The following is a 24,945-nucleotide window of genomic DNA, read 5'->3' on the forward strand; positions in this document are numbered from 1 at the left end:
GTAGAGCTCTAGGAGGGGACAATACCCCATGGTAGAGCTCTATGCTGCCATCCATGGGACAAGAGTTCGAAACTTGACCCTCCCCTCCTCTCCCCTCCAATCCAACTAAAGGTGGAATAAAGAGTGTGTTGGATAAAATAACGGCAATAAAAAAACAAAAAAGTGGAGCACTGTGCTGAAGAGTACATGAGAAGCTAGATCACCAGCAGCATCCGTCATGCAGGAGATGCCCACACCAACAACAAGGTTAACCTTGGACCACAAGAATGAGCTTCCGGGAACGCCCTACGGGCCACACAAGGAGACGTGGGAGGAGAAAGGCTCTGATAGCAGAGCCAAGCATGCACAGAGCTTGCACAAGAAGACATCATTAAACATAACTGTTGGTGGTAGATTATGTCCAATCGACATAAGCTCCCTATGAACAGATTGGACTTCAGAGGTGAGATATGTTCAATGTGTACCTAATTGACAAGAATAAGCTTTTCTTGTTTGTCGCTTTTTTTCTTTATTAAAAAAAACACAGAACTGGTGCCTTGATGAGTTTTGATTAATATTGATGTCAAAGATTTGGCTACAGGTAAAGTGACACACACACATGGGCGCGCTTCTTGTCTCCTCTTTTGCTTGGCTGCACCTGTACAAAATCTATGGACGTGAACATTTTGAAGGTAATTTCCTCCATAACAAAATATGAGATAGGATCCCTTCCCATCTATACACAAAAGTAAAACTAACATGGTGGCATCGATTTACACCCCCATGAGTGATCGCAAAGCACTGTATACACCTATGTATGACCCCTTGTATGTCCCTTACACCGGGGTTGAAACAAGTTGATTTACAAAGGGGAAAGAATTGACTACTATGCTCCTCTCTGGGTTGGAGAGATCACTGCTTCCTGAATGCTGTACAAACTCAAATGGTGACATGTGTTTGCCATGGCAGCTGCATATTAAGCACGCTTGCTTGCCTTCAGTGATGTACATGACCCCAGATATGGTTTTCCCATTGGGTCCTATACCCGTGGTTGAAACCCATGGTAAATGTGCAATAGATTGGCCTTCAACCTTCCCTTTATTGACTTTTGTGGGTGCTGCTACCTCTGAGCTCTCACTAGCCGTCTCAGGGTTTGCACTGCCTTCACCTTGATCATGTTCTGACATGTCTTCTCCATACCCGGCATGCAAGGCCTCACCACACTGGGGTAGCCTCTCATTACAAAGCTCTCCTTTGCACTGCTCACCGCTATCCCACCGAGGTGATCTATCATGCTGTAGCTCCACATTGCTATTTCGCTGAGGAACTTGCTCCACATTGCTATTTGGCTGAAGGACCAGCTCCACACTGCTATTAGGCTGAAGGACCTCCCCTATAACACTACTAAACCTCACAACCTTTGCCTCCTTTGGTGCTGTGCCAAGAGGCAGGTTCTGCTGTCTTCCAGCAAGGAGCTTTTTGCTGACAAGAGTTGAGCTACCCTTTCTCCTTCCACTGTGCGAGTTGTAAAGTCCCCTGGCAGCAGAGTTCACTTGGGGAGATGATAAAATAGTAGCTTCTTGATGATCCACCTGCATAGGTAAGGGCATGCAATGTGATACTATATCATGATTTGTGATGCTTGTTGAGTTTGCCTTCAGCATTGCTGAAACATTTGGCTGTGTCTTGGGGACTGATGTCCACACATCATAGGCGGCCACGGCGTCAGACATGGACACATGCACGATTGGCACTTCTGCGTCTCGTACAAGTGGAAGAGAGTGCTCTTTTGCCTCTCTTACCACAGGAAGCATCACCCGAGCAAGTTCACACATTGAAGCCTTCCCAGCATCTTCCTCCTCACCACTTCCTGCAGGTGTAAATCAGATATGGATAAGCTGAATGTACTCAACTGGATCCAACATGCATGCATTAAGTGTACTAGAATGGAGGTCATTAAAAACCATGTAGAAAAACCAGATGAATTTTCAAATTTGAGTGTGCTCTACTGCATGCATGAAGAGAGAACCCCTGTATGCAAGCCATGTAAGCTAAAATAATCAGATTAAGAATTTATTAGACGACATGCATATGAAAGTGACCCATGCACGTATTACTGGTTAGATAAATCTCACTGTGAACTGATGGTTGGGCAGCTCCTACAGCGGCTGGAACAAAAGGGAACCAGGGGAAAGGCTTGTTGTCTGGCATGGGGAGCTGATATGGGGCTGAAGCAGAGCTGAAAGAAAGTGAAAAAGCACCATGCAGCTGAGAAGAAGACAATGGAAAAGCAGAAGACGCTTCTCCAACAGGGTGAGGAGGGTACGGTATGAAGCAAGGCAGGGAGAAGCCCCATTCAAGGGGCATGGCATTTGGATATGGTATCGGTAACACTGAGAACGGATGGGGATAAACCGTGGAATCGCTTGGCAGCACCGCGGAAGGATACATAGATCCAACAAGATCCCCATTGCTCACACACCTGCTTCGTGAAGCTTCCACCTCCATACACTCATTCTGCCCCCTGCTTTGCTCATCTCTGTTGTCCCCATACTCCAACTCAATGGAGCTGCTATGGCAGCTTTTACCCTCTTATAGGCATTCCTCTTTTTTGCAAGCATATCATTGATTGCGTTGGGGTTGGTTTCAAGCATGTCTGCTGTGCAAAGCAAGCTTTTTGATGCAGAAGAGGGTATGTGGGTATGGCTAAATGATGGACAGGCGGCTGTTTGGGTATGGCTACATGATGCACATGGGGTTGTTTGGACATGGCTACATGATGCTGTTTGGGCATGGACACATGATGCAGATGGAGCTGTTTGGGCATAAATGCATGATGCACATGAGGCTGTTTGGTTAAGGCCACATGACATATATGGTACTCCTCTTTGAGATGGACAAGTCATCCCTTTCATGCCATGGTCAAGCCCTGATGGCAGGCCGTGCTCAAGCCCACCAAGTAACGCATAACCTTTACTAGCCCTTGGCAAAATCTCCAAACCCACATCAAGTGGTTTTTCTTCAACAACCCTTCCTGGGATTGAAGTTTTCTTGATATCAGGCAACTTCTGCGGTGCTCTTGCTTGATCACGTGTTCCTATATGCTCTCGATCACAATCAAGCCTTTGGATTTCAGTTTGTTCATTACATTGTTGATTATTGGGCAGACTATTGAGTTCATGAAGGGAAGACCCATCTTGAGAGACTACGGTTACCATTGAATTGTTGTGAAGAGAGCTGGACAAGGAGCCTTTGAGGCCCTTGTCTTCTCTCCTGGTTTTCTTCTGCTGCTTCTCTTCAATCAAGCTTTTCCTTCTCTTCCGAGCATCCTGTCTTCTTTTGGCCTGCATTTCCTTCCTCACGAAATCGACAGGTTCTTGTGGGTCTTGAAGTGATGAAGATGGGGCTTCCAAGCCCTTGTCCAAAAGGGACTCTATGCTGGAGATTTGCCTAGAAATAGATATGGGTGCATGCGAAGGTAAACTGCTCAATACTTGGGGGGGAAGGGATTCTTCATAGCATTCTTTCATAGCCATGGGTTGACCATCTGCATGTTTCAAGGTCTTCAAACAGAAGCTCAGATTGCCACTTTGCTCCGTTGATAGCTTAGGTGGAGCAAAGCAGGGGTTATCCAAGTGGGTAATTTTGGGCTTGGAGAAGAGGCCACCAAGGGAGAGATCCAAGGTTAATGGTGGCTCTGTTTCGGCTATGGATTGGGCAGCATTGCTCGTTACGGGCTGGGGCATGTGCAGCAACCTATCCATTATGGGAGGGCAGATGAAGAAGAAGAAGGTTGGGGGGGCGGGGGGAGCAGGCAAACAGCTGCAGGAACCAGAAAGCAATCTGATATGCAAATACTACATGCTTTCCAATGAAATGAAACAAAACGCTTTTCATAATTTTCATTAGTTTTTTTTTCACCATTCTTGATATTTTCGGTAGATGACAGTTCGCACCGGACCCACCACCCCACTGCTAGCTTGGCGCAGTTTGAGCTCCTTGGCGACACGTTGCGCTTTTCTCTCTCTCTCTGTCTCTCTCCACCCCCCTCTCTCTCTCTCTCTGTCTCTCTCTCTGTCTCTCTTTCATCTCATCTCCACACTCCCACCCCATTCTTTCCTCTCTCTCTCTCTCTCTATGTTTTCTTTTATGCATGTGTTCGCATGTCATTATCTCTCTCTCCCCTCCCCCACCCTCTCTCTCTAGAGAGAGGGTAAAAGAGAGAGAGAGAGAGAGAGAGAGAGAGCATGCACAACCCAAGTAAGAGTAAGAGAGGGTAAAAGAGAGAGAGATATACATATAATGACATGCTCGCAATGCAAAGGAATAAGAAAAGCAAACGTAGTAAAAGAGAGATGGTAAGACAAGGGGGGGAGAGAGAGAGAGAGAGAGAGGGCTCCAAGGAGAGGGAAGAAGAGAGAGAGGGTGGGGGAGGGGAGAGAGAGAGAGAGAGAGCATGCACAACCCAAGTAAGAGTAAGAGAGGGTAAAAGAGAGAGAGATATACATATAATGACATGCTCGCAATGCAAAGGAATAAGAAAAGCAAACGTAGTAAAAGAGAGATGGTAAGACAAGGGGGGGAGAGAGAGAGAGAGAGGGCTCCAAGGAGAGGGAAGAAGAGAGAGAGGGTGGGGGAGGGGAGAGAGAGAATATCTCCCACCCTCTCTCTCTCTTTTACCCTCTCTTACTCTTACTTGGGCTGTGCGTGCTCTCTCTCTCTCTCTTACTCTTACTTGGGCTGTGGGTGCTCTCTCTCTCTCTCTCTCTCTCTCTCTCTCTTACTCTTACTTGGGCTGTGCGTGCTCTCTCTCTCTCTCTTACTCTTACTTGGGCTGTGGGTGCTCTCTCTCTCTCTCTCTCTCTCGCTCTCTCTCTCTCTCTCTCTCTCTCTATATATATATATATATATATATATAGAGAGAGAGAGAGAGAGAGAATGCACAACCCAAGTAAGAGTAAGAGAGGGTAAAAGAGATATATATATATATATATATATATCTCCCACCCTCTCTCTCTCTCTAAAAGAGAGAGAGAGAGAGAGAGAGAGAGAGAGAGAGATATATATATATATATATCTCCCACCCTCTCTCTCTCTCTTTTACCCTCTCTTACTCTTACTTGGGCGGTGCGTGCTCTCTCTCTCTTTGTGCTCTCTCTCTCTCTCTCTCTCTCTCTCTCTCTCTCTCTCTCTATATATATATATATATATATATATATATATATATATATGCTAGGAGGCTTCCTCTCCCTTTTCTACCTTGCCTCCCTCCCTTTCTCACTCTCTCACCTCATCTTACTTTCTATATCTTCTCTCTCTCTCTCTCTCTCTCTCTCTCTCTCTCTCTTACCTCATCTCATTGCATGTGAGATCTACGACTGCCTTGATTCAAATGAATAGAAATTTTTAAAGCCCTTTAATATCCATTCAATGGTTTTTCTTAAGTTGTTTCTAATCATCTATTGATTTGCCATATGTCAAAACCATAGTACACCTCTAAGTTTCTTTTGCATAATGTACATGTATTTTTCTATCCATTTTTTAATAAATAGATAATTATATTTAATCAGAACAATATTGGTAATACTATATTACTTCTACCTTTTATCAAGCACTAACATGTGACGATGAAAGTTGAACCTTACAGAGTAAAATAAATATGGAAAGGATGGAATCATAGTTAGAGACATGACAATTAATTTAAACAAGTGCATAGGTAAGCTTCTCTGCCAACTTCACATGTGCCACTGCCATGCGCTCGCCTAAGTCGGTACGAAAATTGGCGACCTTCATAGTCGGGGGCTCATTGCCTTGTTCTTCACCACCACGATCATAGGACCTCTACCGCGCCTAGCCATATGAGAGAGTGATGCAAAAATTGATGTGGAATCGAAGAATAACTTTTCTGCTATATTTGGATAGCCACGTGGTCTTCTCTTGATGCTTGCTTAGGCTACTCAAGGTAAAAATGGGGCATGACTCTCGTCAAAAAACAACTATGGGTGGAGTGCAAGCCTTTTCATATCTTGTACGAGGGCCTCGAGATAGTTATGGGATAATCCTCCTTCCTACATAGCTGGCAAGGCTCTTTTCTTCTGCTGCAGTGGAGTGCAAGCCTTTTCATATCTTGTACGAGGGCCTCGAGATAGTTATGGGATAATCCTCCTTCCTGCATAGCTGGCAAGGCTCTTTTCTTCAGCTGCAGTGGAGTGCAAGCCTTTTCATATCTTGTACGAGGGCCTCGAGATAGTTATGGGATAATCCTAAGGCTCTTTTCTTCAGCTGCAGTGCCCTTGACTTTAACTCTCGCCCCACGTCCACTAGCATGAGCTCCTTGACCGCTTTTTCCACCACACTGCTCTTCACCATCCCACTTTCCTCTTCTAGCTCCAAGCCCATCTTCAACTCGTCCACTAGCAGCCTAGCTTTCAGCCTCTGTTCTGAAAGCTATGGCCAACATATTATGGGCACACCTCCCATGGCAAGGTTTTCTGTTATGGAATTCCACCCACAGTGAGTAAGAAAACCCCCCACTACAGGGTGTGATAAAACATCCACTTGTGGCGCCCATGTGATTATAAGGCCCCTACCTCATGTCCTCTCTTCAAACGCTTCCGGCAACGCATCGGAGACTGAGCCCTCAGCTGCATTAGGACGTAAAACTCATAGAAACGCCTGCCCACTAGCATACAAACCCTCAGCAAGCTTCCCCAACTAATCCACACCCATAGATGCTATGCTTCCAAAGGACACATAGAGGACAGAAGAAGGTAGCATGGTGTCTAACCACTTGAGACAACTCCTATCTTCAGCCCAAAGGCCTAGTGTTCCTTTTGAATCAGAGGAAGCGAAGCCAAGCATGAGTAGCAAAGAGCCGATTGAGTACACGGGAAGCTTCTCGAGATGCTTGCTTTCGAAGTGTAGACAATGTTGACAATGGCATATGCTACTTCATGGATTTCTTTTTCTTGGGCCACTGCAAAGTCGGGTAAGGGTTGAATAGATTGGTACAGATCAAGAGCACGGAGTGGTGGGGGTCCAGATGATGGTGCTCGTTTCCAATGTAGAAGACGAATTTGGGTATGTTGAATTGGGTGGCCACTAGTCTGCAATGATGCAGGAGGCTTTCCGTGTGCAGCCAGCAACTTCTGTTGCAAAGAACTAGCTATGTTGAATTGGGTGGCCACTAGTCTACAATGATGCAGGAGGCTTTCCGCGCAGCCAGCAACTTCTGTTGCAAAGAACTAGCTATGGCCACCCAAAGCATGGAGTGATAACATGGGTGTAAGAGCACCATCCATGAGTAGGGAGAAGGGCAAGATTTCTATGAAAGTTGATTAGCTTGTAAATTTGATTAGCATGAGTTAATTGTGATTAGCTATTCACATTGGCCTATATACCATGGCCTCCTTTTCACACACACTTATTAGTGTCCACCCCCACTTGGCCTTTGTCCCATAAGCCTATGGCCCTCAATTACAATTGGCCCTTTGGCCCAATACACTATACTTGGCCCTTGGCCTCATATGTATAAGTCGTGTCCACAATTATGTGTCCACCGCTTCATTACAAACCATCCCCACCCAAATATGTTTCGTCCTCGAAACATGCTCAAAGGAGAACCATAGCATGGATGGTTTACATAAGCATCAACATGAATCACTTCACACTTCTTTGCTAGAGCTGTCCAAAAGAGCATTATTTGAGCCTTTGAGACCTCCAAAACTTCATCAAATGCTCCCCAACACATTGCCAATCATGGCTAAGAAGTGTATACGTTAATTACATCCATTTGAGCCTCTTTTATGCCTCATAATAGTCAATTACAGCAAGCTGTTTTTTTCTGTTTTTCAAAAAGGTGTTCCATCCCCTCTAACATAGAGACGGGGGCTGCCATGTGGCTTCATCTCTTGAGGTAAACCTTTCCACTCGACAAGGTATTCACGCAAAGTGTGGTTGCGTAACACCTTCTCTCTTTCTCCCAACACCTTCTCGAGTATGTACTCCACCATGCCATCTTCACTCATGGGTGGAAGCTCATCCAATACTTGCACTTCAGGCCCAACATATGCCCTCAAATGTGATACGTGAAAGACATCATGTATTCTTATAGTAGATGAAAGTAGCAATTGATAAGCCACTTCACTAACTCTCCTCAATACTTTGTATGGCCCATAATAACGGTGTGCAAGCTTTGTGTTGGTACTACCTTTGAGAGATCCATATTGAGTCTTAGGTATCCTCAAGAACACAAAGTCTCCTTCTTTGAATTCCAATGGCCTTTGATGTGCATCTTCATAATGCTTCGTCTTCTCTTGAGACTTCTTGATGTTCTCTTTGCATGTTTGCAAAAGAGTTTGCATTCTTTCCACTTCATCCCTTGCATGTGGATTTGCATTCTCTTGCCTGAATGCTACAATCAGTACATGCACCTTATAGCCATACATAGCCTCAAAAGGCGGCATTCCAATACTATTATGATAGGTGCTATTGTAGGCAAACTCCGCCAAATGCAACCAATCATCCCATGCATGTTGTGTTTCATAGCAATAATGTCTCAAGTAAGTCTCAAGCCACTTATTGACCCTTTCGGTTTGACCATCGGTTTCTGGGTGATAGACCGTACTAGGAGTCAACTTAGTGCCCATGCTATCAAACAATGTACGCCAAAATGTGCCCATAAACTTCACATCTCCATCACTCACTATTTGTTGCAGCATACCATGCAACTTGAACACATTTTCCATGAATTGGTGTGCCACCATAGATGCCGAGTGTCTCACTTTTGTTGGTACAAAATGGGCAGCTTTTGTCAATCGGTCAACCACCACATAGATGCTATCCCATCCCCTCTTGGTATAAGGCAAGCCGGTAATGAAATCCATAGAAATATGCGTCCATTTACCCTCTGGAATGGGTAAAGGCTGAAGCAAACCACCGGGCTTGTGTGTGGGATCCTTGTTGAGTTGACAAGGCATATTCTTTGACTTCCCTCCATAGGCCTTTCCAATGGAAACTTTTCCTTATGGCATCATAGGTTTTGAACAAACTCAAATGTCCTGCCATGGGAGTAGAATGCATCTCATCCATGACCTTTTTCTTGAAGGATGAGTGAGGTACAAGGTACGCCCTTTCCTTATAATAGAGGAGACCATTTTGCAATCAAAAATGAGGTAAATCATCACAAACACCATGCTGTAATTTTTGCACTATTTGTGAAGCCTCATCATCAAGCATATATTCCTCTTGAATCTCCTTAACCCAATCATTATGCACTTCTGTGATGGCCAATAGAGAACATGCCCACATTCTAGAGAGTGAATCCGCCACCACATTCTCCTTTCCCCTCGTACATGTGATCTTAAATCATATTATTTAAGGGTAGCTAACCATCTTCTTTGCTTAGGTGAGAGGAAGAATTGAAGAACCCTATGGTCACTTCGCACATAGAATTTTCTTCCATTATGATAGTGATGCCACTTCTTGATTGCATGCAAAATGGCAATCATCTCTTGATCATACACATGCATCTCCATCTCTTTGTCATGAAGTTTGCGGCTTGCATAAGCAATGACTCCATGATCTTGACACAACACCGCACCAATGCCTCTTCCACATGCATCCGCTCTCCAATAGTGAAGGGCATGGAGAAATCCAGGCATACCAAGATACGTGCTGAAGTAAGAATTCTTTTCAGCTCATCAAAACTCTTTTCTGTCGTTGCATCCCAAAATAATTCCTCTTTCTTTAACTTATCCGTCAAAGGAGCCGCTACATGTGTATACCTCTCAATGAACCGGCGATAGAATGATGAGAGACCTAAGAATCCCACCAATCTCACTTGAGTGAGATTGGTGGGAGTAGGCCAATTCTTAACACATTCCACCTTCTTGGGGTCCACCTTTATGCCATCAATGCTCACAATGTGACCAAGGTATTCCACCTCTTTTGCCATGAATGTACGCTTGGTTTCTTTGGCATACAAGTGGTTGGCTCTTAATGCATCAAATACCTCCTTCACATGAACCAAGTGCTCCTCTTCACTCTTACTATACACCAAGATATCTTCACTCTTACTATACACCAAGATATCATCAAAAATCACCAACACAAACTTGAAGAGGAATGGCTATAGCACTTTGTTCATCAATGCTTGAAAGGTGGTCGGTGCATTACATAAACCAAACGGCATTACCATGAAATGATAGAGACCTCTTTCGGTATGAAATGCCGTCTTATGCTCATCCCCACTTTTCATTCTTATTTGGTGGTAGCCAAAGACCATAAGTCAATCTTGGTGAAGAACTTGGCACCCTTCAATTCATCCAAAAGATCATCAATTCTTGGGATTGGGTACCTATTCTTGATGGTAATTTTATTAACATCCCGATAATCAATGCACATTCTAAAATTCCCATCCTTCTTCTTCACTAATAAAACGGGCGATGCAAATGACGATTGACTCGGTTCCACCCAACTAATATCAATGAGCTCTTTAACTTGCTTTGCCACTTCAACCTTTTCCACTTTTGACAACCTATATGGAGGTTTGTTGACCGGCCTTGCATTTGGCTCCAACTCAATTGCATGATCAACCTCCCTCATTGTTGGTGGCAAGCACTTGGGTATATGAAACACATCTTCATACTCTTTAACTTCTTCATTCCCTCATGTGTAGCTTTTCTCTCTTTTTCATCATCCTTACAAAGCTGTAAAACATACATATAGCCACTCTTCTTCAATTTCCTCTTGAGTTGTGTGTTATTGATTGAGGTTAACTTTGAGGTGCCAAAACCATGCAATGTAATGGTCTCCTTCCCATGCATAAACCTCAAAAAGCCTTGCTTCAAATTCATGGAAAAGGTTCCAAGAGTTGATAGCCAATCACACCCCAAAACTATATCAATGGGCCGCATATCAAGCACTAACAATTCAGCTTTTCAGGTGTACTCTTTTGAGAGCATCAATTCCACATTTCTGCAAATCATTGTGCAATCCATGCTATCCCCATTTTCTACTTCAACTTTTCTTTTAATTGCCAATGCATCCGAGTATAATTTTAGATTTCCCAATGATTTGTAGTTCACAAAACTATGTGTGCTACCGCTGTCCACCAACACAAATGCATCTCTTCCCTTGACCTTAGCCTTGAATCTCAATGTGTGTTTCCCTTTTGCAACCAGCATAAGATTCATTGGATATGGAATAAAGAGAAGTATTGCATTCATATGCATTTGTAGCACACAAAGTATGAGGTAAGCCATCATCATAATCATGAAGATCACCAAAAGAGCCACTGGGGTCAAAAGGAAACTCCCCATCCGGATCTAAAGTTGGGGGTAGACCCATTCATATACTTGTTGATTCGGGGAGCACACATAGTTTTGGGAACTCTAAATCAATAAATTCTTTGAAACTATGCCTAATAGAGATGATGAAGCCTCTAAAAGTGGAGGTTGCAAATCGACAACATGAGCTGAGCAAGAGTTGGGTTGCAACAAGGATTTATTTGTCTTCTGATTATGCCTATGATTTGATTGTGTTTGACATGGGTCCCATTCATGTGGTGCTTGAATGCGATTGGTTGCACACTTTGGGCAGGTTCTCAATGGATTTGAAGCACATGAAAATGTGGTTTATGCATGAAGGCAAAGAGCTATGCTTGGATGGAATTTGTAGCCATCTTTAACCTTAGCGTCCATGAAGCAAATGAAGAGAGAGTTGAAGAGTTTATGCCTTGTTTATATGCTATAACTCACTCATCAAGAAGAGGACAATGGGCTGCAAATAAATGATAAAGAGATGGATGCCTTGTTTGCAAGAGTACAAAGATGTGTTTGAGGCACGTAAATGCTTGCCACCTACTAGAGAAGTCGACCATGCCATAGAGCTTGAGAAGGATGCAAAACCAGTCAATAAGCCTCCCTATAGGATTTCAAAGGTTGAGTCGGAAGAGGTGGCAAAGCAAGTGGAAGAGATTTTGGAAATGGAATTCATTCAACCAAGCCAATCATCTTTCGCCTCACCCATTTTGTTGGTGAAGAAGAAGGATAAATCTTATAGAATGTGCATCGACTATAGGGATCTCAATAAGATCACTATAAAGAATCAATATCCCATTCCAAAGATTGATAATTTACTTGATGAATTGAAAGGAGAAAAATATTTCTCCAAAATAGATCAAGTCCGGGTATCATCAAATAAGGATGAAAGATGGTGATGAGTTGAAGACCGCATTCCGGACTAAACGGGGTCTATTTCAATTCATGGTTATGCCTTTTGGATTATCAAATGCCCTGGCCACATTTCAAGCTCTCATGAACAAAGTTTTGAAGCCATTCCTCTACAAATCAGTTTCGATATTCTTTGATGACATACTTGTGTATAGTAAGTCAAGGGAAGAGCACTCGATGCATGTGGAGCAAGTGTTGAAGGTATTGAGAGAGTACACGTTTGCCAAACAAAGAAAGTGCACCTTTATGTCATAAGAAGTGGAATACTTGGGTCACATTGTGAGCAATGATGGTATTAATATGGATCCCAAGAAGGTACAATGTGTGAAAGAGTGGCCTACACCCACCAACACTACTCAACTAAGGGGATTTTTGGGATTATCATCCTTTTATAGGAGGTTCATACGCCATTATGTTCACATGGCAGCCCCACTTACCGACCGATAGGCTTAAGAAGGAAGCATTTTTTTGGGATGCCGTGGCCAATAAGAGCTTTCAAGAGCTCAAGCAAGCACTCATTTCATCTCCAATATTGGTTTGTCCTGATTTTTCTAAGCATTTCACTATACGGGCTGATGTAAGTGGGAGAGGAATTGGTGTCGTGCTATATCAAGAGCATGGGGTAGTTGCTTATGAGAGTAGAAAGCTCACTGAGAAGGAGAGGGAGCTTCATGTTTATGATCAAGAAATGTTAGCCATTTTGCATGCCGTAAAGAAGTGGCATCACTATTTGTATGGTGGGCATTTCAAAGTAAGGACCGATCACCGAGTACTCCAATTTTTCCTCACCCAACAAAACCTTTCTCCCAAGCAAAAGAGATGGCTTGCTACCTTGAAAATTTACGATTTTGAGATCTCTTACATGGTGGGAAAGGACAATGTTTTGGCGGATGCACTTTCTAGGATGTGGGCTTACACTATACATGCTATTTCAGAGGTGCATTATGATTGGATTCATGAGATACAAGAAGAGTATTTGGTGGATGACATGGTTGGTCCAATGTTTCAGAAATTATAGCAAGGTTTATGTGATGAATATCCATATTTTGAGGTGTGCAATGGGTTGATTTGGTACAAGGGAAAGTTCTATTTGGTTCCTCACTCATCCTTCAAGCTGAAAATCCTACAAGAGATGCACTCTCCATGGGTACCACACTCACTCCAAGGTATAGCCTATCATCCGCACAACGGGTGGCCAAATCGAGAGGGTGAACAAGTGGCTCGAAATCTATTTGAGACACTATTGTTATGACACTCAAGCTTCATGGGATAAATGGCTGCACTTAGCTGAATTTTGCCATAACAACACCTATTCACATGAGTATTGGTATGTCTCCATTTAAAGCCATGTATGGGTATAAGGTGCATGTACCTTCCATTGCATTCAATGAGGAAAAGGTGAATCCTTAAGCCAAAGAGGAGATTGAGAAGATGTGTGCAATATTGCAAAGGTGTAAGGATAACATGGCTAAGGCACAAAACTAAATGAAGCAATATGCCAATGAATCAAGGAAGCATGTGGTGTTCAAGGAAGGGGATTATGTATTTTTAAAAGAATCCCTAAGTCAAGGTATGCTTCTTTGAAGGGAGGCACCAATACAAAGCTTTCTCATCGCTTTTATGGACCATACAAGGTGTTGAGAAGAATTGGTGAAGTTGCCTATCAATTGTTGCTACCTTCTACCAGAAGGATCCACAATGTGTTTCATCTGTCACATTTGAAGAAGTATGTGGGACCTCAATTGGAAGTGATTGATGAATTGCCTCCAGTGGATGAAGAGAGAATGATTCAATATGTGGCAGACAAGGTGATTGGAATGAGGGAAAGACACCTTCGTAATAGGTCTATGTTAGTACCTTGTGAAGTGGAGAGGCTTGCATAATGAAGAAGCTTCTTGGCAATCTGAAGGCTTCATGAAAGACAACCTGCAGCTTCTACAAGAAATAAATCATAGGGGATAAAGTGGTACAGCAGTATGGTGTTTTTGGACAACTATTTGCATGGATTGGGATGATGATATGAAGGATGCCATTGCTGTAAATTTAATGTAATGGACAGCCATGGTCATTGGTATACTTCACTACTCATCAATCAAAGTTCAACAAGACTCCGCGGGCTTATGCACATCATAGAGGGTAGTCCATATGTACATCAAATAAGTGGAGAGCTCTATGTGCAGTTCTCTTGTGTGTGAGACATTTTTGGAATTGCAACAAATGTACTTCTGCATTCATGAGGGAAGTCAAGAAGACTCCCAACAGCCCATACATTACTCCATACATGGTTTCGAGGACAAAACCTTTGGGTGGGGATGGTTTGTAATGAAAGGGGCTTGGGTTTGAACATAAGGGGGAGCCCATGGGCATGGATATGGCCGGGCAAGTATGGGTGCCCAATATTAATAAGTGTGAAAAAGTGGACAAGTATATAAGTGAACAAATTGTAATTAGGGCATCTTATCATTTTGACTAATCAAATCATACTTCTTGGAGCTCCATGCTTCTATGGCTCTGATACCACTGCAAAGAACTAGATGTGGCCACTCAAAGCATGGAGTTACAACATGGGTGTAGGAGCACCATCCATGAGTAGGGAGAAGGGCAAGATTGCCATGAAAGCTGATTAGCTTGTAAATTTGATTAGTATGAGTTAATTGTGATTAGCTATTCACATTGGCCTATATACCATGGCCCCCTTTTCACACACACTTATTAGTGTCCACCCCCACCACTTGGCCTTTGGTCCATAAGCCTATGGCCCTCAATTACAATTGGCCCTTTGGCCCAATACACTTGTACTTGGCCCTTGGCCTCATATGAGTTAATTGTGATTAGCTATTCACATTGGCCTATATACCATGGCCCCCTTTTCACACACACTTATTAGTGTCCACCCCCACCACTTGGCCTTTGGTCCATAAGCCTATGGCCCTCAATTACAATTGGCCCTTTGGCCCAATACACTTGTACTTGGCCCTTGGCCTCATATGAGTTAATTGTGATTAGCTATTCACATTGGCCTATATACCATGGCCCCCTTTTCACACACACTTATTAGTGTCCACCCCCACCACTTGGCCTTTGGTCCATAAGCCTATGGCCCTCAATTACAATTGGCCCTTTGGCCCAATACACTTGTACTTGGCCCTTGGCCTCATATGTACAAGTTGTGTCCACAATTATGTGTCCACTGCTTCATTACATCTGCAAGAGTTCCTTGACTTCCAGATGTTGTGCGTGATAGCAAGGCTGGCGCGCTGAGAGCAAAGAGGCCAGAAGCATGGGGGTCATCTCTAGAACTAGCTTGTTGAACCTTGGTCACAAGGACGCCTTTATCTCCCAGCTCTCGCCGCCGCCGATGACACACCCCCGTAAACCACGAGGTTTCACTTTCACCTTTGTGGCGGATTCCTCTACTGTGGAGACTGCAGATGAGAGATTGTCCTCATTTTCTTCTTCTGATGATCATGCAACCGGAACAATAGTGCAAGCAAAAGCAGAACCTGCAAGCGCTTCTCCAGAGGCGTCCTGTGCCCCACGGATGCAAACTTGGATGAAATCAAACACAACCCTTCTGCCGAGGTTCTCACCAAAGGCATATCTTTGATTATGGGTCCAGTAATGAATAACTTTGGCGCAGGAGTTAAGGTGCTCTCAAAAGCCAGAGCGTATTGGCCAACAGCATCGATCGTCTCACCTGAAGTGGTGGCAAGCCCTTTGACGTCGTTTCTGTTGCTGTCGCCATTGTTGGCTATTGATCCAATCCAGTCGCCCTTTAAACCCACTATGGGCAATAGTCGCCCCATTAGTGGGTCCCGCACTAAGGGCGACCATCGCCCTTAGTGGGGGTTGCACAACCTCCCCCCTCTCTAAGCAGACAACCGCCTTCCCTCTCTCTCACACAGTTAACCGCACTCTCTCTTTCTCTTTCTCTCACTCATGCGAAACCCCCCCTTCTCTCTCTCTCTCTCTCTCTCTCTCTCTCTCTCTCTCTCTCACACACACACACACACACACACACACGGACAATTGCCCCCTTTCCCACTTTCTCTCACTCACGTAGACAACACCCCCCCTTCCTCTCTCACGCGGACAACCGCTCTCTCTCATATAGACTTCCCCCCCCTCTCTCTCTATCTTTCAAATGATTATGTTCTAGTGGGAATGCTATATCTTTTTTTAACTTTAAGGCTTCTCAATATGATGTCTTATTCATTTGTGACGCATCTTGGCGTGTGACATCCATATTCAAGTGTACATTTGTTTGGGTGGCTCAACAACTTTAGGAAATATATATGACCCCAACTAATGATGGTAATAATAGTAGCGCAAACAAATAACCTAATGTGAATGGCATGCCTTCACTCATGCATCAATACTTACACCCATTGTCATTGTAGGCAATTCTATTTTACACCACTATTATTGGTGAGGCTCCTTATGTTAAAAAGGGGCCACCCATTATGAGAACAAAACGTTGTTGCTATCATTCAAAGGTAAATAACCTAATATTTCTAAGGTCTTTACTAAATTTCTTGAATGTTCCAATTGAATAATTATTGATTTAACATTAATCACAAACGTTGATCCCTGTTCAGTTAATAAATATGTAATATTAAAAATTTAAAAAGTGTGAAAATAGAAATAAAATTTTCTCTGGTAGGGGCTAGCTTATCGATAGAGCATTACTCCTTTGTGATACGGGTCACGTGAGTTAGAGCTTATGGTTGCTTTCGTGTATATGCACAATGCACATTGCAAACAACAAGGGCTCGTTCTTTCTCGGGGCTAGATCTAAAATTGAAAATATTAAAAAAGGAAGAAACTATACAAAGGCCTTAGAAGCTTATAATAGGACCTGAAATAGGCTAGTAGTTAATTTTAGACCTTAGAGAAAGCTTTTTAATAATGAATTTTTCAATATTATTTCAAGGAGCCAAGAATTAGAATAAAATAAATAAATTTGTAAAGAGGTTTGTTTGAATATACACCTATTTATTTTTGGAGTGGGCCTATATTTTTTTGGGAGCGATGCAATATGCCCCCCACTAGCTCTAGCGCCACAATTTTACTACTAGTTACTTCCTCTCCGATCAACCACCCCATGATCTAATATATATATTGACTTGCTCCTCATCCACTTTATGATTCTTAGGGTTTTTGATCGGTATCCCTTGCTAGCTCTTCAATCCCTGCCATAGCTATTGTCAAGCCTTCTCTCTCTCTCTCTCTCTCTCTCTCTCTCTCTCTCTCTCTCTCTCTCTCTCTCTCTTAGATCTTTTTTGTTGATGATCATAAGCATGCTATCTCACGAAATCCCTAACTGAGCCCCCCCTCTCCCCCTCCCCCCCTCTCTCTCTCTCTCTCTCTCTCTCTCTCACCATTAGGAAATTTTTAGACCCAAAAAGGGCCTCCTAAGGATTCTTAATTTTAAGGGATTAGAGCTTAAAAAGTTGGGCTTAAGGGAGACAAAGGCTATGATGACCCCTATTTTTTGCCTTGCCACATCAGCCATACCCCCCTAGTTTCACTTTTTAAAGGAAATATTCTCATACTCTCTCTCTTACTTTTTGACTTTTCTCATACTTTTTCTCTTACTTTTTGAATTTTTTATCTTTACTCTCTAAAAATTGAATCTTTCTTGTCAGTTTGAAATCTCCTTTCTCATACTTTTTCTCTTACTTTTTGAATTTTTTATCTTTACTCTCTAAAAATTGAATCTTTCTTGTCAGTTTGAAATCTCCTTTCTCATTAACTCCCACCATATCTCCCTTCCACATCAGCAAAACATTCTCGTATTTAGGTGGGCCCCAAAAAGTGAAATTTTTTTATTTTTTATTTTTTTACATTTTGAGGTGGAAAAAACACCACCCAACCAATATGTATGATGAAAATAAATTTTTCCCTCCAAAAAGCTTGTAATTCAAGGGTCATGTCAGAAGCCTGTCAGGAGCCAGTACATCCATAACTAACTGTCAGGTCCCCCCACAACACCATAAACATAACTAACTGTCAGGAACCACTACATCCATGAGATCCCGAAATTGTGGGGACCCCAAAAATTATTATTTTTTAATTTTTCTCATAAACGTAATTTATTGATAAAAAACTCCATGTTAGTATATTTGTATATCAAAAATATCATTTTCTACTTAGAAAAATGAATTTGTGTTAAACCTGCAACAGCAAAGTTTTACAGTCTCTCTCACTCACTCCCCTCTCTCTCTCTCTCTCTCTCTCTCTCTCTCTCTCTCTCTCTCTCTCTCTCTCTCTCTGAGGATCTCTCTGCTTTAGCTTCTTCCTTTGCTTAGCTATGGAGCCTTTGCAAGGTGTGTGTGTAGCCCCTTGTGAAGCTAGAAAACGGAAGGTTGATTTACACATTTGTATTCCTGAAGAGTATGGCAGCTCTAAAAAAACCCATCCTACTGATGCACAATCTGTCCAAGCTCGTAGGATAGCTAAGGAGAAAAATGTAGATCTTTGGGTTGATGGGCATCTCTATCTAGTTGACCCTCCATTAAGAGCAAACCCTCCTTTCCGCAATTTATCATCTTTTATGCAATTTGTTGGTGAAGGAGAGCTTGGCTTGTTAGGATACTGCAGAAGATTGACTACAAGTGGAGCTTGGCAAACCCATATTTTCCAATCTCAATTGCAAGCATCACAATTCAGCCTATTACAATGTCAAAAAGGACTTAAAACATCATCAGATAAAATGAAAGAGATCCTCGCAGAGAATGTGGAGAAGGATGCAAAGATTCAAAGGCTAGAGGAACTTTTCAAACGATTCAAAGCAACGCCAAATGGTGCTCGTGAACGCAAAAGTGTTCACCAAAAGTGTGTTAGGTGCTTGGGGAGAGAGTAAAGTAACACACTATATGGTAAGTTGTACAGTCAAAAAATAAACTGGTGTTTTAACCTTGACTTTTTCTAATTAAATTCTATTGTCATGTGTACAGCACATAGTTTATGTGCATGGTGCGTATTTCATGAACAAGTATGGATCGCTCGACATGTGGAGTACCCAAGGGATGGAGAAATCACATTATAAAGCAAGAGGGGTTTATTTCAAAAATACAAGACATGGAGGCAGAGCTTGTGCAGGAGGAACATGTACAAACTATCTACAAGAGATGTTCAATTGGTTTTATCACACAACCTTTGAAAGGGTATTGGTTAGGGAGCGGGCCCAACAATCTAAGCTTGCGCAAGAGGCACACAAGGCTGCAAAAAGTCATGCTCGGCTTGAATGGTTGCTGTCAGGACTATGGTCCTACGGAAGTCGAACCCTAGCATAAGTTAATAGCTTTCGGAGTCTCGAGAGTATTATTAGTGCTAGCGGGGTTCAGGGGTTAATGGGCGTTAGGGTTTGGTCCATGTGTGTACACATTTAAGTTAGCACGGCTCTTAAGTAAGATGGGCGGCCGGGCTAGGAGGTGTGGACACAGGCCAGGGTTTTGCTATAAAACCCAACGAGAAACCCTAACTCGTCATTATATGTACAAACTATCTACAAGAGATGTTCAATTGGTTTTATCACACAACCTTTGAAAGGGTATTGGTTAGGGAGCGGGCCCAACAATCTAAGCTTGCGCAAGAGGCACACAAGGCTGCAAAAAGTCATGCTCGGCTTGAATGGTTGCTGTCAGGACTATGGTCCTACGGAAGTCGAACCCTAGCATAAGTTAATAGCTTTCGGAGTCTCGAGAGTATTATTAGTGCTAGCGGGGTTCAGGGGTTAATGGGCGTTAGGGTTTGGTCCATGTGTGTACACATTTAAGTTAGCACGGCTCTTAAGTAAGATGGGCGGCCGGGCTAGGAGGTGTGGACACAGGCCAGGGTTTTGCTATAAAACCCAACGAGAAACCCTAACTCGTCATTATATGGTTGGGAGGTGAACCGACTTCCACCCTCTCTTCTTCTCCACGCCGAGGCTATGGCGGCTTGAGGAAGACGCAGCCGTAGCGGAGGCGTTACACTGGTATCAGAGCTAGCGGCGACCGGCGTGACCTGCACGAGAAAAAGAGCTCACCCGTCCGTCGTCCGTACGGCCACCACAGCGGACGCCCAAGGCGGCGACCAAGGCAGACCGGCAGTCCTCGAAGGCGATCGGTGAGCGATCGTTGGCGCGCCGTTGGCGAGCGCGCGAGAATTCTCCCTTACTTGAGTGGCACAAGGGGGAGGCTTCACCATCCAAGGAGTGGGGTTTTGAACCCACAACCTCAAGCTCCAAGGCAAGTGTGCTAGCCACTTCACCTTTTCACTTGTGTTGTTCTTCTCTTCAAAAGAGCTCTACTTATTCTTTCAAGGGAGGACACAAACTACAAGGAAAGTGACACAAACTACAAGGAAAGTGACCTTTTCACCTTCAACTTTCCTTCTTTCAATTTGTGAGAGGAGTTTTCTATGCTCCAAGTTTGGAAGTTTTTGGTGGACGGATCTTCAACGACATGCTACATGCAACACACTTTTTTGCATGCATGTGTTGATTGACGACTCAAGTGGTGATTTCTTCTCGATTTCCGTGCATGCAAGAGGACTTCTTCTACGACGCTTCAATTGGAGTTCACTTTTGAAGGTAATCCGTTCTCTATTTGTAAGCACGTGCATACCATGGCCTCAGCGGAACCGTCTCATGTTCACTTCGATTTTGAGAATGATATGCATGATGTTAGTGAGGCACACCCTTTGGGTGGTGGTGTGGGTGATTCGCGACAGGCCGTTGCGCCTGATCGGGATGACAACATGACCGATGCCGAAGGGGGTGCGAGTCCAATAGATGATTATGGTTTGGTAGACACGGTAGAGTTTGGGCGTCTCACTTCAAGGGTAGTTGCACTTGAGCGCACTATAACAAATGTCAATACCAATCTCACAAACATGAGCACGCTTTTTACTGAATTTATGGCACGTTTTGCAAGTGGATCGGCGGCAAGTGGAGGGCCTATTCCGATAGTTATGCCTCCTCTTGTTCCAAATCCTATAGTAGAATCTATTGCACCATCTGCAACGCAGGAAAGGGCTATGTTGAAAAACGTGAAGCCGCCTGTGTTTAAGGGAGAGGAGCGCGATCGTAACAAGGATGCGGTCCATACATTTTTACACAAGTGGACGGACTTGCATCGCTTACGCCGCACTCCCGCTGCTGTTATGGTCACTGAGACGAGTCTCACACTTGAAGGTAAAGCCTACAAGTGGTGGATGAGTCTACCTATTGAAACTCGCCCTAAGACTTGGGAGGAGTTTGTGACAGCATTTAAAAAGGAGTTCTTACCACAAAACGAGAAAGATCGGAGTTGGACAGCCTGGGACAAGTGCAAGATGGAAGGTCTTACACTTAATCAGTATGTGTCCAAATACCGTGAAGTCATTCTCAAGCTAGATGGTTTGGACGACTTTCAAAAGGTTCGTGGGTTTGTTAGAGGCCTTGATAAAGAATATCAGGCAAAGGTTAAAACCCAATATCCTAAAACTTTGGAAGCGGCTATCCAAAGTGCCCTTATCTTTGATGACACCATGGATAAGAAGGGCATGGATAGACCGGCCAAATTCAATGGCTCGCAATTTAATGCTAATAAGCGTAAACTTGCCAGCAATTCTACTGAAAACACAAAGAAGTCTAAAGGGTCAAGTGGTCCGTTGTCTTCACAAGACTTTGAACGGGCCAAGAAGGAGAAACTATGTTATCATTGCTTAGGTAGTGATCATGAGAAGAAAAATTGTCCACAGTTGCCTCGCAAGAATAAGGATAAGGAGAAGGTCAAGGAGAAGGCTGTACACATGGTGCAAACACTTCCCTTGGATGCTGATCCTAAGTATTCTGCGGTAGAGGTTTCGCACACTGCCGAGATGCATGAGTGTAATCTCACTGCATCTATGTGGCAAGAGACAGTTGGACCACATGATTTGGTCCGTATGCATGGCTCCATTTATGGTCATCGAGTACGTATTCTCATTGATGATGGTGCCACGCACAATTTTTTGAACTATGCATTAGTTAAGAAATTAAAGTTGCCGGAGACAAAGAGTTCTCATCGTTATGTGGTGTCCACCATTCAGGGGGATGATCACGATGTGTGGGATACTCTAGTACGGCAAGTGCCTGTGTTTGTGCAAGAACACACTATGGTTCTTGACTTCCAAGTGATGAATATGTCTCGTGCGGATGTCATCTTAGGACGGGAGTGGTTATATGGGTTAGGGTCATCACTCAAAAGGAGTTATGAACATAATACGTTTACGTTTGAGGCCAATGGTAAGCATGTTTTACTTATTGGGGAACGTGATGTACCCCCAACACCACTCATATGTAATGCCGAACTCTCTTTTTTGGAGCATAGTAATCAAATAGAAGAAGTCTATTTTTGTTATTCTGTGTCTCAAACTAGTGGGTTTGATGTGCATGATGTTTCTTCTTCAAATGAATCTTCCTCAGCGATGCCTTCTTTCTCTTTACCTTCTTCTAAAATCTCTTTAAATAATCTTAAGCAACCAGTTAATGCTTTGTCTTTGCAACAACTGTTACAAGAATTTAAAGATATTTTTCCTAATGAATTACCAGAGGGTTTGCCACCCGAACGAGCTTTGCCTCATCGCATTGATGTCGTTCCGGGCACCAAACCAATTAGTAAGCCGTCGTACAGGCTTAGTGCGACTGAAGCAGCTGAGGTGGAACGTCAGCTTGCTGACTACCTTAGTAAGGGCTTCATTCGCCATAGTGCTTCACCATGGGCATCGCCCATTCTTTTGGTGAAGAAAAAGGATGGATCCATGCGCATGTGTGTGGATTATCGCTCCTTGAATGCGGTAACCATTAAGAACAAATACCCGCTACCTAAGATAGATGAGTTGTTTGATCAACTCAAAGGTGCGAAGTATTTTTCTAAAATTGATTTACGTTCAGGATATCATCAAGTGCGTATTAACGCTGATGATATAACCAAGACTGCGTTCCGAACTCGCTTTGGACACTATGAGTTTTTGGTTATGCCGTTTGGGCTTACTAATGCCCCGGCAACGTTTATGACGCTTATGGATAGCGTACTAAGGCCGTACTTAGGCAAATTTGTCATTGTCTTTCTTGATGACATTTTGGTCTATAGTTCGACTTTAGAAGAGCATTTGGAACACTTACGAAAAGTTTTTCAGTTACTACGCGAGAATGCACTTTACGCGAAAGAAAGTAAGTGTGAATTTCTCAAGGATAGCATACAATACCTAGGTCATGTAATTTCTGCAGACGGAATTGCTATGGATGCTAGTAAGGTTGATGCTATTATGCGATGGCCAACACCTCGAAGTAAGGAAGAACTTCAAATCTTCTTGGGAATGGCAGGATTTTATCGCAAATATGTGAACGGTTATGCAAAGATTGCCGCTCCCATGACTGATCAATTGAAAGGCGCGGCAATTAACTTTCAATGGCGTGAGGAGCAACAACGTAGCTTTGATAAGCTTAAAGTTGCTTTGGCTACAGCTCCCATCTTGGCAATTGTGGATCCTCAAAAACCATTTGTGATTGAAACGGATGCCAGTGCTAAGGCAGTGGGTGCGGTTCTCATTCAAGATGGTCATCCTGTTGCCTATGAGAGCAAGAAGCTCAATCGTGCTCAACAAAACTACTCAGCTTACGAGCATGAGCTCTTTGCCATCATATATGCCTTACGAAAATGGCGACATTACTTATATGGTGCACAATTCGAGCTTGTTTTTGATCACGAAAGCATAAAGTGGTTTATGAACCAAACAGATTTGCAGGGTCGAAAGGCCAGATGGGCTGAGATCCTTCAGGAGTATGATTGCAAACTACGCTATCGCAAAGGACGTTACAATATTGTAGCTGATGCCTTGAGTCGTATGCCGGAGATTAATTCGCTGCTATTCACAGAGTTGAAAAGCGAATTGTTAGAATCTTTACGCGGCAAATGCAAGCAGGATTCAACATACTCAAAGGTGTGGAATCATGTTCAAATGAGGGGTCCCTCTCACTCAAACGGTAGTGTTTCCAGTTCTTCCACACATGGTTCTTCTTTATCACAAGATGAACTACAGCGATGGAAAAACTTTTCCATCGATGATGGATACTTACTCCACAAGGGGAGAGTTTGTGTTCCATTGGACTTAGACACTAGGCGCCAAATTCTTTTTGAGTGTCATGATAGTCCAAGTGCAGGTCATGCGGGCATTCGCAAAACGTATGCTCTCGTAAGAAAGCATTTCTATTGGCCTGGACTTCACAAGGATGTTACTGACTATGTTCTGCAGTGTCAGAAGTGTCAAGTGAACAAAGCAGAACGTCTTAAAGCTGGCGGGTTACTGCATCCATTAGAGATTCCTGACGGAAAGTGGGAAAGTATCTCTATGGATTTTATAACGGGCTTGCCCACAACGAATCGTGGACATGATGCCATTTGGGTAATCGTGGATCGATTAACCAAGCTTTGTCGGTTTGTGCCTACTAAGAAAACAGTTACAACTCCAGAATTGGGACGCCTTTTCGTGGAGAATGTTTACCGACTTTATGGCTTACCATCCAATATTGTCAGTGATCGCGATCGCAAGTTTAACAGCCATTTTTGGCGAGCAGTATTCAGTAAGTTGGGTACTATGTTGAACCTTAGTACAGCTGATCATCCGCAGACAGATGGTCAGACTGAACGGGTTAATCAAGTGCTGGAAGATATGCTTCGGGCATATGTCAGCAAAAAACAATCTGATTGGGAGTCTTATTTGC

General features: G+C 43.3%; 1 protein-coding gene and 1 pseudogene across 1 annotated transcript; both read right to left on the reverse strand.

Annotated features, from left to right (window-relative positions):
* Window positions 1-539: 539 nt before the first annotated feature.
* On the reverse strand, window positions 540-3,804 carry LOC147620883 (uncharacterized). Its single transcript, XM_086825364.1, has 3 exons — window positions 2,568-3,804; window positions 2,115-2,496; window positions 540-1,849 (listed from the first exon to the last, which is right to left on the reverse strand). Exons 1-3 carry the CDS (start codon window positions 3,741-3,743, stop codon window positions 816-818), a joined length of 2,592 nt encoding a protein of 863 aa, XP_086681490.1. The 5' UTR covers window positions 3,744-3,804; the 3' UTR covers window positions 540-815.
* A 2,194-nt stretch (window positions 3,805-5,998) lies between these two features.
* Window positions 5,999-10,584, reverse strand: LOC147620884 (7-deoxyloganetin glucosyltransferase-like; annotated as a pseudogene).
* Between the last annotated feature and the right edge of the window lie 14,361 nt (window positions 10,585-24,945).

This window comes from Cibotium barometz, chromosome 31 (assembly GCF_041138505.1).
Source record: "Cibotium barometz isolate CiBa-2024 chromosome 31, ASM4113850v1, whole genome shotgun sequence".
Classification (NCBI taxonomy): Eukaryota; Viridiplantae; Streptophyta; class Polypodiopsida; order Cyatheales; family Cibotiaceae; genus Cibotium; species Cibotium barometz.